The sequence below is a fragment of the Carassius gibelio genome, chromosome B3, assembly GCF_023724105.1.
Source record: "Carassius gibelio isolate Cgi1373 ecotype wild population from Czech Republic chromosome B3, carGib1.2-hapl.c, whole genome shotgun sequence".
Classification (NCBI taxonomy): domain Eukaryota; kingdom Metazoa; phylum Chordata; class Actinopteri; order Cypriniformes; family Cyprinidae; genus Carassius; species Carassius gibelio.
The window spans coordinates 45,462,199-45,480,014 of NC_068398.1; the positions used below are offsets into that span (position 1 = coordinate 45,462,199).

The following is a 17,816-nucleotide window of genomic DNA, read 5'->3' on the forward strand; positions in this document are numbered from 1 at the left end:
AGTGGTCCTGGGGGTCGATAGACAACTAAAAAAATGTATTTTAAGAGGGTAGGTAACAGTAACTGAATGAGATTCAAAGGAGCCGTTGATACCCAAAGATGGTAAAGGATTAAATTTTCAATCATTAGAGATGAGCAGACCAGTACCTCCACCTCTTCCAGTCAAACGGGGGGAGTGGGAAAATGAGAAATTATTGGAGAGTACTGCAGGTGTAGCAGTGTCCTCTGGTTTGATGCAGGTCTCTATTAAGGCCATTGAATGACTAATAATATAAGTAATGAAATCGGCTTTGTTTACAGCATACTGGCAATTCCAGAGACCAATAGAAAAAGAAAGTAGTGTATTAGCAGACATAGGCAAAGAGCGCAGGTTGTTAAGAATGCGCTGCCTACAGTGTGTGATCTGTGGTTTGCGAGTGGTAATGATAGTGGGGATCTGTAAACACAGTAAGAATTGGTTATAAACAAAAAACAACTGAAACAGCAATGAAACAAGTAGAAGGAAAAAGAAATAAACCAAAACAATACTTATATTCTCTGCCGGTGTCCCTGCCCGGTGGAGTCGCACGGTAGAGTCGATGGTCTTTACACTCTTCAATCTAATCACGAGGAGGCCTTAACTGAAGGGAAAATACTAGTGGCCTAATAATTCTGGCCACCACCACAAGTCAAGACTGAAAACATTTTTACTTCTCACTAAAGATGTATCAAATAGTTCAGTTCAATGTTCATTACTTCATGCAGTTCTCCATTTTATAGCTGCCATGGAATACTAACCTTTTTATACCCGTCAGACAAAACAGAAACTGAATTAATCTGAACACACTTTACTGTTTATCATTACAAAGGTCTAAGCAAGCGCACGACACTGACAATGATCGAGTACGAGACCAAAGGCAGCACGTTTCAACACATTAAACAAACAAGTGTTTCCTAGCAATGACAACTGCACTAAACACTAATGAGATGTACACACGAATACAAACACTTTGTACAGTATACATATTTGACTGTAAAACCCTCAACAGAACAATGTATAATTATTGGCAAAATGAATGTTTGGAAGTGTAAACTGAAATTTCCTACTTAAGTGTGTAATCTTTCACACTACAGCAGAAGATGGAAATAACTGACATAAACCATTGTTTAGCTGGTGAAAATACTAGTGGCATAATAATTCTGGCCACCACCACAAGTCAAGACTGAAAACATTTTTACTTCTCACTAAAGTTCTCCATTTTATTTATAACCATTTAGTTACACTGTGGAATTTTGCAGTAAAACAGACATCTCTATATTTTAATTCCAAGTTAAATGAATATAAAAATAGAATTGTACAAATAAAAGACATGGCTATGAAGGTGCCATAATCAGATATGGCACACATTCAGCCGTGGTGTGAGCATAGTATTACCCTTACGAAAAATAACCATGGTTTTATTATAGTAAAACTGTAGTAAACCATGTTTTTTGGCGTGTTGACTACCATTTGTATAACCACAGATTTATTACAAATACCATGGTTAAACTATTGTTAATATAGTAAAACCATGGTTATTTTTTGGTTACCATGGTTATCTATAGTAACCATGGTTTTTTTTGTTTTATTTGTAGTAAAACCATGGTTGATTTAGATTTTAGGTAATTTAAAACATACGTATTTTCTTATGCTCTCTTAAAATGCAGGTCTATTAAAAGCTTTCTCCACAAAGCACAAAAATGTGTGACTTCTTAAGTGTATCTTTCAGGTGTAATGTCAAATGTATTACATTGATCAAAGTTAACAGGCCTTTCTCCAGAGTGAATATGCTGGGGATTTTTTAAATTGCTTCTTTTGGTAAACCAAGTCACACTTTATTTCCAGAATGATCTTTGAAAGGTCTCTTTCCAGTCTGAACTCCTCTGTGAATCTTCAGGTTTCCTCTGACTGAGAAACACTTTGCACAATGATGGCATAATAGTTTTCTCCTGATTGATATCTCATGTGGGTTTCTTCAAGATTCCACACACATTTCAAGTGGATCTTAAGATTAATTGTGAGAAGCTCTTCCCACAGGCTCCTCTCGAGTGTGTTGTTTTTTCATGTGAGCATTTAGAGTACGTTTATTCTTGAAACTCTTTTCACACTGAGCACATTTACAGCATTTCTCTGCCGAATGAGTCTTCATGTGGTAACTAAGTTTTGCCTTACGTGTGAAACACCTTCCACACTGATCACATTCGAAGGGTTTCTTTCCAGTGTGAATCATCTTGTGACACTTAAGGCTAAATTCTGTTGTGAGGATCTTTCCACAACAATCACATGTGAACAGCTTTGGTCCAGTGTGAATTCTCATGTGGTAATACCGGGAGCATGCATGTGTGAAACCCTTCCCACAATACTTGCAAGAGTAAGGCTTCTCTTGAGTGTGAACTCTCATGTGGACTTTAAGCTTTTGTTTTCCAGGGAAACTCTTTCCACACTGTTCACATGTATAAGGCTTCTCTCCAGTGTGAATGCTCATGTGGGTATGAAGGGTGCTTTTCTGTGTATAACTCTTTCCACACTGCTGACAGGTGAAAGGCTTCTCTCCTGAGTGAGTTATCATGTGACTCTGAAGGTATGATTTTTGAGTGAAACTCTTTCCACACTGTTGGCAGGTAAAAGGCTTCTCTCCCGAGTGAATTCTCATGTGATATATAAGGGATGCATTTTGAGTGAAACTTTTTCCACACTGTTGGCAGTTGAAAGGCTTCTCTCCTGTGTGAGTTCTCATGTGATTTTTGAGGGATCCTTGTTGAGCGAAGTTCTTTCCACACTGTTGGCAGTTGAAAGGCTTCTCTCCAGTGTGAATTCTCATGTGCGTTTGAAGATTTTGTTTTTCTGTGAAACTCCTTCCACAGTGATGGCAGGTGAAATGGCTGTTAGATTTGGTTTTCTGAGCTCTTTTTCGTATAGAAGCCATTTCAGTCTTTGTTGTTTTTTCACCAATTATTAAATCATGGAGTTTCTCGCACTGATCTGTCTGTTCCATTGCATACGGATCTTGGCCTAAAGCAAAAAAAAAAGAAAAATACAAGTTAACCACAGTTTAAAGCCACAAAGCAAAAAATGTGAAAACAACATGAAAGCATTTAAGACCGGGTCACACCAAGCCGCCTTCAAAGAACTAGTGGCGACGAAAGCTGAAGGTGTTGTCTCCTTACGTAGCCACCGACAGGACAAAAAAGCTATAATTGAACAAACTGCTTAGACTACAGCCGACTGCAAACTAACACCTGTTATGCATGAGAGGAATTAGCGGTCTACATCAGCAGTTATCAATAATATATATTGTGACGAGCATCCTAATTCCACATCAGCGTCGCCCTGGTAACTTTATTAGCGATACCCCAGAAGAAGACGGAAACGGTGCTAGAGTTGGTTCACTCACACCCCCTGGCGGGCCACCTCAGGGCCGAAAATACCACTCACCGGGTTAGGTATCACTCCCATTGGCCCAGACTGGAAGCAAAAGTCAAACGTTTCTGCCAGGCTTGCTTAATCTGCCAGAAGACGTCCCCTCGGAAACCTCCCCCCAGCCGGCTGATTCCACTGCCCTTCGAGCACATGATGATGGACCTTGTAGGGCCGTTGCCTAAGTCTGCCCACGGCCACGAACACATCTTGGTGATTGTGGACTATGCCACCCGGTACCCCTAAGCCGTGCCCCTCCGTAAGGCTACTGCCAAGACTATACCCTCGAACTCTTCCTGCTCTTCTGCCGGGTATCCCTGCAGAGATGCTGACCGACCAGGGGACCCCCTTCATGTCTCGGCTAATGGCTGACCTGTGATAACTCCTCCAGGTAAAGCAATTAAAAACCTCTGTTTACCACCCCCAGACTGATGGCCTCGTGGAATGATTCAACCAAACCCTCAAGCAAATGCCCAAAAAACAGAGCTGCAGCACCTGGTCGGTCAGTTCCCAGATGTGTTTTCCTCGGCCCCCAGGCAGACCCACATGATCCAACACAAGATCCACACCCCAGCCGGAGTCATCGTCCGGCAACGGCCCTACCGTGTCCCATAGGCTCGTCGGCAGGCTATTGAAGAGGAAATTCAACAAATGCTGAAGTTAGGGGTAATTGAGCCATCGAACAGCTCTTGGTCCAGGTCATGGTCCCCAAGCCCAATGTAACCCTCTGCTTCTGCAATGACTTCTGCCGCCTGAACGAGGTCTCGGCGTTCGACGGTTACCCCATGCCTTGGGTGGATGAACTCCTCGATCGCCTAATAAGCGCCCACTATATTTCTACTCTGGACCTCACCAAGGGATACTGGCAAGTTCCTCTGTCCGAAACCGCCAAGCCCAAGACCGCCTTCAGTACCACTGGTGGACTGGACCAGACCCTCCCGTTCGGCCTACACGGGGCTCCAGCCACGTTCCAGTGCATGATGTACATCTTGCTGTGGCCTTACCAGGCCTACGCCACAACTATGCCGCCGTCGAGAGGGAAGCTCTGGCCAGCAAGTGGGCAGTCCTGGAGCTGCAGTACTACCTCCTCGGGCAGCTTATTCTCCTCACGGACCACACGCCCCTCCAGTGGATGACCCACGCCAGGGGTCACTCCCCACCCACCCACCCCCTTATTCACCCCTATTAACAGCATATTTCTCCACCAGACCAGGACATAGCTTGAGGGGGGGGGGTTCGACCTGGTAATTCACGAGGAGCACCGGCTCGAGGCTCATCACGGGCTGATCACCCGCACCTGGCTCTCATTAGCCGGGTGTCATATAAAGTGACAGTGACGTGACACAGCCAAGTATGGTGACCCATACTAGAAATTCGTGCTTTGCTTTTAACCCATCCAAAGTACACACACACCACAGTGAACACACACCGTGAACACACACCTGGAGCAGTGGGCAGCCATTTATGCTGCGGCGCCCGGGGAGCAGTTGGGGGTTCGGTGCCTTGCTCAAGGGCACCTCAGTCGTGGTATTGAGGGTGGAGAGAGTGCTGTACATTCACTCACCCCACCTACAATTCCTGCCAGCCCGACACTCGAACTCACAAACCTTCGATTACGAGTCCGACTCTCTAACCAGTAGGCCAACGACTTAAACAGTGTGCACTCAGGAAAAGGGTGAGAAGCCTCTCCATGAGCTACCCCACTGATACTTCTCTCACCTTGCTTACAGAAAGCAGCCTATGACCTGAAGACACTGCCACGAGCACTCCACCGCACCCCGAATCACCGCCATCACCCCAGCAACCCTTCACTTTATAATTAAATCCAACCTCCGGTGCTTTACACTTGAGTTTGCTTTTGCGTATTCCTTCCACCCTGCCACAATATTCATCATTCAAAAGGAGAAACTGAAACAAGGATATACAAGATTGTAACATCTGCTTAGGATCATCAGCCAGGTTTCCATCCAAAGTTGACTCAGAACAGTTTCTCCAAGGTGGCGGTGTCCGCTCACAGTTCCACCGAGATGGCGGTGTCCACTCACAATTCCCCCGAGGCGGCGGCACTGCATCACATACAGGAATGCTACTATAATGGAAATCACAACATGGGCTCAGGAATACTTCCAGAAAACATTGTCGGTGAACACAATCTACCATGGCAAAGTATTGTGGCAAGATTGTGGCAAAGTAGAAAACTATTTCTCTTTTTGGAAAATTGGGACGCCATGTCATTCGGACTAAAGAGGACAAGGACAACCCAAGTTGTTATCAGCGCTCAGTTCAGAAGCCTGCATCTCTGATGGTATGGGGTTGCATGAGTGCATGTGGCATGGGCAGCTTACACATCTGGAAAGGCACCATCAATGCTGAAAGGTATATCCAAGTTCTAGAACAACATATGCTCTCATCCAGACGTCGTCTCTTTCAGAAAAGACCTTGCATTTTCAAACATGACAATGCCAGACCACATACTGCATCAATTACAACATCATGGCTGCGTAGAAGAAGGATCCGGGTACTGAAATTACCAGCCTGCAGTCCAGATCTTTCACCCATAGAAAACATTTGGCTCATAATAAAGAGGAAGATGAGACAAAGAAGACCTAATATTGACATTTGAAACTTCCACATTATTCCATTCTGTTTTTATTCACAATTTGTACAGTGTCCCAACTTTTTTGGAATTGGGTTTGTAAATTAACTTCTAATGACTAATCAGTGTTTCCCAAAAGATTTTGTAAGACTGTGGTAGGTGGACCTTGGTGCTTCTGGGAGGGGCCCGGGGGCATGCCCCTATAAGAAAATGTTTTACATTTAAAGTTAAAATGGATCTGGTGCAATTTGAGAGTTCAAAATTAGGAGTTCCAACACAGGTTCAGTGTACAGACTACAAGGAAAAAACGCTGGTGACTCAATCCTCTTTTTAGTTGTGATGGAGTGTTTCAGTCTAAATTACACTCACACCGGTGAATTTTTAAGCAAAACAAATTGGAATATAATATTAAATCAGTGCTGTCAAAATTAGCGTGTTAACGCAGGCAATTATTATTATTATTATTTTTTCAGTTTGACCCTGATTTTATGCAGTTAATTCAGGGGCTAAGCCTAGGGTTGGCCACACCACACGATTTCTCTTTTTTCTTGACAAGTACTGGATTATTCAGTCATGAAACATATTTATGCCTACATCAAACTTCAGTTCAGTGTCAGGGAATAACAGTACTTTGCTTGCAGTGCTTGATCTTCAATTGCACAAAAGGCGTCGCCACTCGCCGTAGCCTGTATCATTTCATATCATATCGCAAAATTAACTACGTGCATGCACTGTCATGGTCAGTTAAGGCATTAAGTAATCAAAAAGGAGATTAAAGCTGCCTTAAAAACTGTGCATGCATGTAATATGTGTTCCTGAGGCTCAGAGGTAGAGCATTGTGTTAGCAGTGCAAAATGTTGTGGGTTCAATTCCCAGGGGAACACACATACTGATATATATTTAAAAAAAATTTATAGCCTGAATGCACTAAGTTGCTTTGGATAAAAGCGTCTGCTGAGTTCATAAATGTAAATGTAAAATGTTATATATGAGTCACATTTAAGAACATGTCTCTGAAATGGTTTACCAAACAATCTCTCTCATCTAACACATTTTAAATCATTTTTTGAACTTTATTCAATTGCTGTATATTTCTCCTGAGGGGCACAGGTAGCCTAGCTAAATATGGCATTTATTATGATGGGTTTATGTGGAGATTGAAGATTTAAGTTCACTTAAATTAGAAGTTATTTTAAAATTTTAATAAATGTTTAAATTGACAAGACCTTTTAGATTAATTTGAGGAGTCATGTGAGCCAAGTCAAATTCCTGAAGTGTCAAGGTGGTGTTACCTCCATTCAATGAGACATGAACAATGTGACAGGAAATTATATATGCAGAGAAGGACCTCTGGTGATTCTAAATGCTGGATGCCAATATTATTAACTCTCTTTAAAATGTGAGATAATTTGACATTTTTAGGGTGTGGTTAGATATTCTAAGGTTTACATGTCAAATAGTATAACCTCATGAAATACACTGATAATTCATCATTACTATAAAAATGAGTATAAACTTTAAAAATTACTTTTGAAGTATTCCCACCAAGGCTGTGTACTTACATAGGTGTCCATGATAATGCCTGTCACTTTTACTGAATTCATTTTAAAGAAGAGTGTCATACACAAACTTGGAAAGGCTTAAAGGTGGAGGGGGATCATGGGTTAATTTTCATTTTGGGGTGAATTATTCCTTTAAGCAATATGATATAGTATAATTTAATATAATGTAATATATACATATATGATTTGTTAATGTAGCAGAAGGAAGTGGGTGACTAAATTTGAACATAAATTCAGTCATAAATAAAAATATTGGCTGAGATTATTAATTGAGATTAAAATTTACATCTGTAATATAAAATTTCTGATATTTTATAATTAATTATATAACAGATCCTTTTCCCCCAATAGATGCCACAATACACTGAAATTACAGTACAGAAGTTAAAATTACAATAAAATGTTTCTGAACTGTGGTTACATTATGAAACATGAATTCACTGGTGTAACCAGTATTTTTCATAGAAATATAATTCTATACAGAAAAATGAATGTGGAATAGAATTGATGGTTTTTAACCCTTTAACTGCCTGCTCAACCAAATGGTTGATTTGTCACTTTATGGTAAACGTAGAAAAGCTAAGCTAATGTTTTCAGATAATCCTTTCTGCTGTCAGAATGTACTATTTGCTGAGAAATATAACTTTCTGATCATTCATTATAGTTCATATTTTCTGATTTCCATAGTATGTGTATGAATTCCGGTACTTTTGCCATAAAGTGACATATCAACCATTTGGTAGAGGCCGATATTTTAAAAATTATGGGACGTGTTGAAAAAAAATACATTGAGTATGGTAACTAACTAAATAAGGAGATAAGAAATGCAAACAAAAAAAAATTCAAATGCTTTTTTCTTGGTGGGGCAGTTAAAGGGTTAAAAAATGTTTCATAATTTGTCAAAGATCATTTAGAAAAGAGGTGTTTTCAGTATATGGCCCAACAAAAAAATTACATTTAGACATAACTATAAAAAAAATTCATGTGACATTTTAAAATGAAGGATTTAATTCTATGAGTAAGCTTGCATTCCATCTAGGTGGATAAAATATTTAATATTTCTCATTCTTTGGCAGTTACACCATTTGACATTTTCATTTACATGCAGTCTTGACTTTTGTACAAACAAAAGTACATATGTAATTTTTAATTAAATAAAATTAAACAGTGTACATTACAAAATATCTGATGTATGCTTTTAAAATAAACCCCTTTTTGTCACTGACCCTTAAACCGTTTTATTCTAAAATACTATATAGTTTTACAGGAGGAGGTTTCATAGACTTGAAAAAGTTAAGTTTTCCTGAGTAAGCATTTCTATATATTGAAAACGGAATTATATCGTATTAACCAAAATTAAGAAATATATATTGTTATATGAATTTTAGCCATATCATCCAGCCCCAAGTGAATGCTTTTAACAATTAAAAAAAAAAAAACATTTATCACATGGTTGCCTTAGGCAAAGTAAATGTTTTGTTAGATGCGATCTCATAATTAGAAATTATTTTTTTTGTTATCTTCAGTTCAGTAGGTAGATGGTTTATTGTTACTCAAACTACTTGTTTTGATTAGGCTACTTCTATCACTTCTTGAATTCTGTTATTTCTCCTGATTAACGTTTACATGGACAACATTATTCGACAATACTTAAAATTTGATATTCTTTGCGCAGTTGGATGGTTGCAACTCAGATGTCTAAGTCTTCTGTTCGAAAGAATTGCAGCTACTCCAGAGTGAACATGTCCAATCTCAATGTTTATAGGTTAGTGTGAATATGCACAAATGTCACAAATTCCATGCGTATCATGATGTCCAGCCAGCCTTTGAAGAAAGCGGTGTTCTATTTGATGCTCTTTTGGTTTGATCTATTTGTCAGTGTCTGTTAAGTATATTCTTTGACTTTGGTATAGTTTAAGTGTTATGGTTACGTGTGGAGAGTAGAGATGAATGAGAGATGTGAGTTTGGCTAATCATTTATTAGTCCTATAATAAATGGTTAAATTGCTCTTGGCCTCACGTCTCCTTTTTATGTTGTGGACCCTTTCTCAACCATCAATCATCTTATAACGGGTTCGTAACATACTGCTTACACGTGTTGTCAAATTACACAGTGCGCGCACACTGTTCTAGCACTCCCGTGATCTCATTGTAATAGTTATTATAATGCTAAACAGAGACTGAATAAATATTTACATTGACACACGACAAGCAACACTCCTATACAAATACATAAGCATCTTTGATTGCAAATAAACAAATGATTCACCGAATACATGAGGACTACAGCTATTGTATTAATACCGATCCAAACATTTTCCTGAGGTAAAAACACATCTATTGCGATTATAAATATTATTACTTACGGAGTTATTAATGCACAGCAATACCACACCAAGGAAAAAACACACTTTAAAGTAATAAAGACAGGGTAACTCTGTATCACTCTGCTATGCTGGATGCTGCCAAACTGAAAACTTTCTGCGCATGCACCAGACAGGTCTGGACAAGTTCGATTTGAGCATGCGTGTGGCAGGGAATTTTGTACAATAGGCCCTGTGTCTATATGTGTAATTCTGGAATGAACGTTGGATGGTGTGAACCGGATAAAATGAGTGAGTTGAGCTTCGAGAAAGAAACCAACCTATTTGTTCCTCCGTCTCTTCTTGTTTCAGACTGAACACTTCTTCAATTCTGAAGTCTTCACTCTCCTCTTTAATAAACGCCATCTTTATATCAGTGTGTCACGAGGATCTCAGTCACTTCAGCAGGATTTTCTCTGTTTAAGAAGAAGACAATGAACAGAGAGCAAATTAAATCCAAACTAAATCTCTCCATCAGCTCCCTAGTTCAGTAGTCAGCACACTAGTTCAGTAGTTCTGTAGTCAGCACACTAGTTCAGAAGTCAGCACACTAGTTCAGTATCAGTGTGTCACGAGGATCTCAGTCTCTTCAGCAGAACTTTCTCTGTTTAAGATGAAGAGAACAATGAACAAAAAGCAAAATAAACCAAAACTAAATCTCTTCGTCAGATTCCTAGTTCAGTAGTCAGCGCACTAATTCAGTAGTCAGCTCCCTAGTTCAGTAGTCAGCACACTAGTAATGGAGTCAGCACACTAGTTTAGTCAGCGCACTAGCAAGGTAGTCAGCACACTAGTTCAGTAGTCAGCTCCCTAGTTCAGCAGTCAACTCCCTAGTTCAGCAGTCAACTCCCTAGTTCAGCAGTCAGCACACTAGTTCAGTAGTCAGCGCACTAGCAAGGTAGTCAGCGCACTAGCTCAGTAGTCAGCGCACTAGTTCAGTGGTCAGCACACTAGTCCAGTAGTCAGTGCACTAGTCCAGTAGTCAGCGCACTAGTTCAGTAGTCAGCGCACTAGTTCAGTATTCAGCGCACTAGTTCAGTAGTCAGTGCACTAGTTAAGTAGTCAGTGCACTAGCAAGGTAGTCAGCGCACTGGTAAGGTAGTCAGCGCACTAGTAAGGTAGCGCACTAGTTCAGTGGTCAGCACACTAGTTTAGTCAGCACACTAGCTAAGTAGTCAGCACACTAGCCAAGTAGTCAGCACACTAGTAAGGTAGTCAGTACACTAGTTCAGTAGTCAGCACACTAGCTATGTAGTCAGCACACTAGTTCAGTGGTCAGCGCACTAGTAAGATATTATCGGCCGATTTGAGCTAATTGCATTTCAATCTGCATCAGCGTTTATAACGGCCGATGAAACATGAGAAACAGAGTCTCATGCTTCACTCATGTTATGAGTGTTGCATAGTTTGCCCACCAGAGGGAGCTCTGTAGCTCCAGAGTTGACATCAGCACCAGAAATCCACTACAGAAGAAGAACCGCTATCAGCCGAGCCATGGAGATGTAAGCTGCGTCCGAAATCGAATACTGCGTACTGGGTACTACATTTGAATTTGAACGTACTACTCGACCGTTAGAAAAGTACGTTCTATATAGTATGAATGTGGGTAGTATGAATGGAATTCGGACGTACTACATCCGCCATGTTGACATTGACACGTGACATACGTCGTCACAACAGCGCGTAAATGTAAAGAGCTCAATCTACTGATCGAACATCGGTGATGTTTTTCGTTTTTCTTACCACTTTCGCCTGCGTTTTTATGTCGTTTGAATTAACAATTCAAAGCAGGGGTCGGTCAGCTGTTCGCAGATCATGCTTTCGTTGACAGCTTGTAAATCCTTTACTAAAATAAATTTAGCTTTTAATTGTATACCTCAGAATAACAGCAGCTACAGCTGTGAACAGAATGACAGACTGATTTTATGTAAGGATATAAAGTAATTTATTGTAATAAATAAATACAAATAAAATTACACAAAACGAACATAAATTAATAAACTTGAATGAATGCTTAGACAAATACACACACACATATATACACACAAATACATTATAGAAATATACACAGAAACACACACACACACATCACAATATATACATAAATACATAATATATACATTATAGACAATATACACACATATATAAATATATATAGTTAGATATAGATATATCAGCAAAAAAATTTGTAACCTATTGAAATTTTATTCTAAAAAATAAAAACTACATATTTACAGACTGTGAACAGCATCATACAGACTGCTGTCACTGGCCTTTGACATCCAAGAGCTGCATAACATTGTGCACAGAATGAGCAGGTCTGTCATGGGGATTTTGAGGAGGCTGATTGCCTTCTCCACCACAGATGACCTGGAGGCAGTGGAAGCAGCTTTTCTTCTGGTAGCTGACACAATAGATGGCTGTCACATACAAATTGAACCTCCAGCAAGTGAAGCCTAATGTTATTTCAACAGGAAGTGGTTTCATTCTGTTCAGCTGCAGGTCACCACCATGGTAAGTACCTTGATATCTTTGTTGAGTATCCCGGGTCTGTGTATGATGCCAGGGTGCTGAAGAACTCTGGAGGCCTATCCACCTGCAGGAAAACACATCCTGGGAGATGGTGTGTGTGTCCTTGTGTGAGTGTTCATCTGCCTCATCACAGCAGACAGAGAGCCTGAACACAATCCTGCACAGGTTTGATTAAACACCAATGATGCTCGTGCACAGAACATTGTTGAAAGAGACTTAAGATGATGAAGACCAGCTGTGCTCCATCTTCTTCTTCTTCAAGGCCCTGGAAGTGAGTTCTGCCTTTGTGCAGATGTTGTTGCATGCTGTGCAGTGCTCCACAACCTCCGTCTACTGACTGAGGACATTGCGGATCCACAAATTGTAGAGGATCATGGCGATGATACACTGGAACCCCAAAACAAAGAAGTCAGCACAGGAGAGCATGTGCGGGACAATCTGAGCACCGCTGTGTCACAGCAGACGACCGTGTGCAGCTCTTCAAGACCAGGATTACCTTTAGGACAATTGAACAGGTTAAGACTCTGCAAATCAGTTCATGTTCTCATAGTGCTATTGTTTAAGCTTGTGTAAGTTGTGAAGGTCATTTTAAGACTGTCAAATCAAGATATACATATATTACTTATTTAAGAAATATAAATACTATAAAATCACATAAATGTATAAATACACATGTAAGTATTTAAATTTAAACGTGTGTGTATTTATATATACACATAAATATATTACACTCATAACTGGGAATTCATATTACAGTTGAAAATGAAAATTTAACAATTTGAAAATCTAGAAACATATCACATAACATATCATACCAACATATTTACAACAAGTTTAATTTTATAATATGTATTACTTTATCCCTGGGTTATATTTTTGAATTCCACTTTTTTTCACTCATTTTTGATTCCCAAATTTAAAGTCCTCATCTACAGTTACTGAAATGAAGCTGCTGAAGTTTATTTTCCTTACATTATTATAGAAACGTCTTAAAAATTCCCTTTTGCTGTTGCTTTAAGCTCTATTATACTACTTTATGAAAATGTTAATATGGTTTTGTCTGAAGCTTTGTGCTCTTATCCATGTAGAAATGAAAAATAAATAAATAAATACATAAAGAGAATAATTTGTATGGGTATTTCTCTAAAGTGTGGCACCCATTCTCAAGACAACATTCTTCAGATGTTAAAAAAACAACTGGAAACTGCTACAAAATCAGTGCACACAACTGCTTCAAAAGTTATTTGCTATTAAGTACTTTGCAACTGACAAAATAGCAACTGGAAATACCTGGAAACTCATATTATAATAAAAAAACAGCATAAATCAGTGATGATCCTAACATAAATACATGTAAAGAGTGTGTGTAGTTACGATTAATTTTCATTTATATACTTACTGAATTATGCTTTCCAGTGAATAGGGTTTCATCAGTGGATGAGAACAAGATTGTGTTCATCAGTCTCTGTAACATCAGAACAGGATTTACACATTACTGATGATTTATGATCAAACTGAGGCACCTATTAACAATAGTTTGCCTTGTAAGTTATCCAACATTTTTTTTATCAAAATATCAACACTAGTAAAATGTAAATTAACTCGTTTCAATTACTTACAATTTTGTAACTTTATATCATTAAATTACTTAACGAGCCATCTGTAGAAAGCAGCCTTAACAAGCTGAGGCACAGCCTCTGATCGATAATGATTATTAAACATATTTTTTAACTCAATTTACAAAATAGTCTCATCAGTTTACAATGTGTAAAACTTTAACAAATCAGTAGTTTACTTGGATTATGTTAAACAAGTACACTTTAACCACAATGAACAGCGTTTATCCATAAGGTACTTACACCTCAAAACAGCGGCGTCACGATCCTCCGATTTTCCGTTATTTTCGAATATGAGTATGACGAGCCCTCTCCCGGTGCCTCATGGGATAGAGAAGTGTCCATCCTATGCATACTACGGAATTCGGCCGGAAGTAGTAGGCCATCCGGGTACATCTCGCCTACTGTTTTTCGAATACTGAGAATTCGGACATACTACTTGCTTCGCATACTGTTTTTCGCCTACTATATAGTATGGAAGTATGCGATTTCGGACGCGGCTGTACTCTTTTGACAGTGAGTCTGTCGTTTGTCCTGTGAAATGATTGTAGATTTAGTTCATACTTTTTTATATAAAAACAGTGTGGTAGTTCTAGCTAATGGTCCTAATATATATATTTCTCATTTTTGCCTATGTAGGAGATCTCTGTTTATTATTATTATTATAATTCTAATGATGACATGAGTAATGGTACATTGTGATATTAATACACATGCTTATTCTTTCTCTGTCTCTTAGATGGCTGAAAAAGGGAATGCTGTGGCAGCAAAGTGTGGGACTACTTCTCCAAAGATTCCTCTAATGCAGTGTTCTGCAATATATGTGCAGCTAATGTAAGCCAGGGCTCTAGCAAAGCGAAGCAGAAAAACACTTCCAATTTGTGGACTCATCTGAAAACCAAACACAGTGAGCAATATAAAGAGGCACAGCAGCAGAGTGAGATACAAAAAACTCTTTCTGTTGAACACAGCAGCCTACCCTGCCACAAGCATTTGATAAGGTACTCAAATGGGGTCCACCAGATCCAAGGGCAAAAAACCTGGACAAAAAAGTAATGGAGATGATGGCGACAGACATCCAAGCTTTTTCTGTGGTGGAAGGTGTGGGGTTTAGAAGACTGCTGGCTGCTGCAGAGCCTAGGTACACTCTGAAGACAGAAAAGTTTTATGGGTCCTGAATCTAGAGGAATTCAGACTTTGAGGAAGGTCATGCTCGACAGCTTAACCAGAATGTTTTCCAAGATTGCAGAGTCCAAAGAAGCAGTGCTGACCTGTGTGCTGGATCCTCGTTACAAACAGCGTCCCCTCTCTGACAGCACAACCAAGAAAGCCAAAACCTGGCTTGAAGAAGAGGCAGACGAACCACATCAAGCAAGCTCAGCAGCCACTCATAAGGATGCAGAGGGATATTCAAAGAAACCTAGGATGGAGAAGTCCCTAGACCAGAAGCAGAGTGTGCTTGACCATCTCTACGAGGACATGTTGCAGAGCAAGGAAACAGTGTCAGGGGTGTCTTAAAGTATATTAAATTATATTTGTAGTGAAGGAGGAAAACCTCTTCCTGTGTGTTGTATATATTGAGAACATTCTACATTGTTTAAATTATATTTGGGTATTACTTATTTATTTTATATTTATTTATTTCATATGTAGCTATACATTTAACTTAATTTTATTTTCAATTCATTGACATGGTTTTGTGGAATATTGAATTTGTTTGGTATAGCTCTTTTTCTTTAACTTTAGTATTATAACTTATTTAAAGTAAACACACAGACTGTTAAAACCAGCTTCAACTGGAAGTAAAACTGTTAAATGTATAAAACTGTTTTTTGATCATTAAAAAATATATACTTTTGATGTGCAATTGTTTAGTCATTGAGACTGTAATCTAAGGCTTTTTTTAACATAATCCCTTCTGGAGAATGGTTTATACAGCCCACATACATAGAACAGGCAGATGTTTTGCTATTGAATGTTGTGTAAGTGCAGCTTATAGGAAATGGGTCTAATATCCAGTCGAGTTAATATTGGCATCGGCCCCCAAAAAAAAAAATATCGGTCGGGCTCTAGTCAGCACACTAGTAAGGTAGTCAGGGCACTAGTAAGATAGTCAGCATCACTAGTTCAGTAGTCAGCATCACTAGTTCAGTAGTCAGCATCACTAGTAAGATAGTCAGTACACTAGTTCAGTGGTCAGAACACTAGTAAGGGAGTCAGCACACTAGTTCAGTAGTCAGCATCACTAGTTCAGTAGTCAGCACACTAGTTCAGTAGTCAGCATCACTAGTTCAGTAGTCAGCACACTAGTAAGATAGTCAGTACACTAGTTCAGTAGTCAGCACACTAGTTCAGTAGTCAGCATCACTAGTTCAGTGGTCAGCACACTAGTAAGGGAGTGAGCACACTAGTTCAGTAGTCAGCATCACTAGTTCAGTGGTCAGCACACTAGTAAGGAAGTCAGAGTTAAATCACCTGATTAGACAAAAACACTCAAAACTAGTGCTGCAAATCCATTAAAGGCACAAGTTATACAGAAAGTTCATAAATCGAAGTTTCTAGATTATATGCACTATACTAGCATGAGAACATTTTCAGCTGGTTTGTAACAGTTGTCTTTGTTTGTTGTTCTCACTGCATCATTTGAGAAGCAACCGATTCAATCGAGTCTCAAAAAGCTCCGTTTCTCCGTCACTACTAAGAAGTGACCGGTTTAGTGTTTATGACGAACTGATTCAAACACAGAAACGAGACACTCTTTTCATCTACGGATGCGTTTACTCACACAATATAACGACTGTCAATATTAGATAGAGCTTTACAATGTTACATTTAATAGCAAAATCATTAATGTCGCATCGCTTAAAAACTATATAATTGACTGAACGCTTTCTATCAGTTAAAACAGTTTAAGTACTTAAAAACACAGACCTTTCTTGAGCTGATTCACAACAGACACGGGAACTCGCACAGTCTTATGACGTCACGCAGCCAGAGCAAAATTAAAGTCCTCTCTGTCTTTCAATAAAACGTAACAATATTTCTCTGCCCTTCTCAAAACTGCAATGTCAGCTTTTACACAGAGCCAGTTTACAGAGAAACCCAGCAGCTTTTCTTACTGTATGATCAAACACATTTTTAAGATGAAATGTGAATGTAATCTTAAAGTTATGTGTTACTGTATTGATTGACCTGATTAAGACGACCTGCTTTTTCCAAGATGTACCTTTTGGAAAAGGCTTTCTGTTTTATTAAGAAGAAAAATTTTTCTTTAATTATTTTCCTATTGCATATTTTTTTTCCTATTTTAATTTTTGTTTTGAATGTATGGTAAATACTGCTAAAATGCACCAACAAACACATTTAAAATATACACTTTTTGATACACAGGTGATGGTCATATAATTAGAATATCATCAAAAAGTTGATTTATTTCACTAATTCCATTCAAAAAGTGAAACTTGTATATTATATTCATTCATTACATACAGAATGGTATATTTCAAATGTTTTATTTCTTTTAATTTTGATGATTATAACTGACAACTAACTTCAGCAATTCGTCTTCCCCACATCTAGATGCCTAAATGCATTGAGTTGCTGCCATGTGATTGGCTGATTAGCAGTTTGTGTTACATAGCAATTGAACAGGTGTACCTAACAAAGTAGCCTGTGAGTGTATATTAGTAGAACTGTACAGATATCTGATAGG

The 17,816-nt window shown here is 38.9% G+C and overlaps 2 protein-coding genes across 2 annotated transcripts in view; both read right to left on the reverse strand.

Annotated features, from left to right (window-relative positions):
- LOC127952767 (gastrula zinc finger protein XlCGF8.2DB-like) overlaps nt 1-17,057 on the reverse strand; it is a 270,368-nt gene extending 253,311 nt beyond the window's left edge. The window contains exon 1 of the mRNA XM_052551498.1: nt 17,036-17,057. The gene's annotated coding sequence lies outside the window, so the exon portion shown is untranslated. The remainder of the gene's footprint in view (nt 1-17,035) is intronic.
- Nucleotides 1,225-17,112, reverse strand: LOC127952769 (gastrula zinc finger protein XlCGF8.2DB-like). Its single transcript, XM_052551502.1, has 3 exons — nt 17,036-17,112; nt 10,238-10,372; nt 1,225-3,030 (listed from the first exon to the last, which is right to left on the reverse strand). The coding sequence occupies exons 2-3, from the start codon at nt 10,320-10,322 to the stop codon at nt 2,030-2,032; spliced, it is 1,086 nt and encodes a 361-aa protein (XP_052407462.1). The 5' UTR covers nt 10,323-10,372; nt 17,036-17,112; the 3' UTR covers nt 1,225-2,029.
- Between the last annotated feature and the right edge of the window lie 704 nt (nt 17,113-17,816).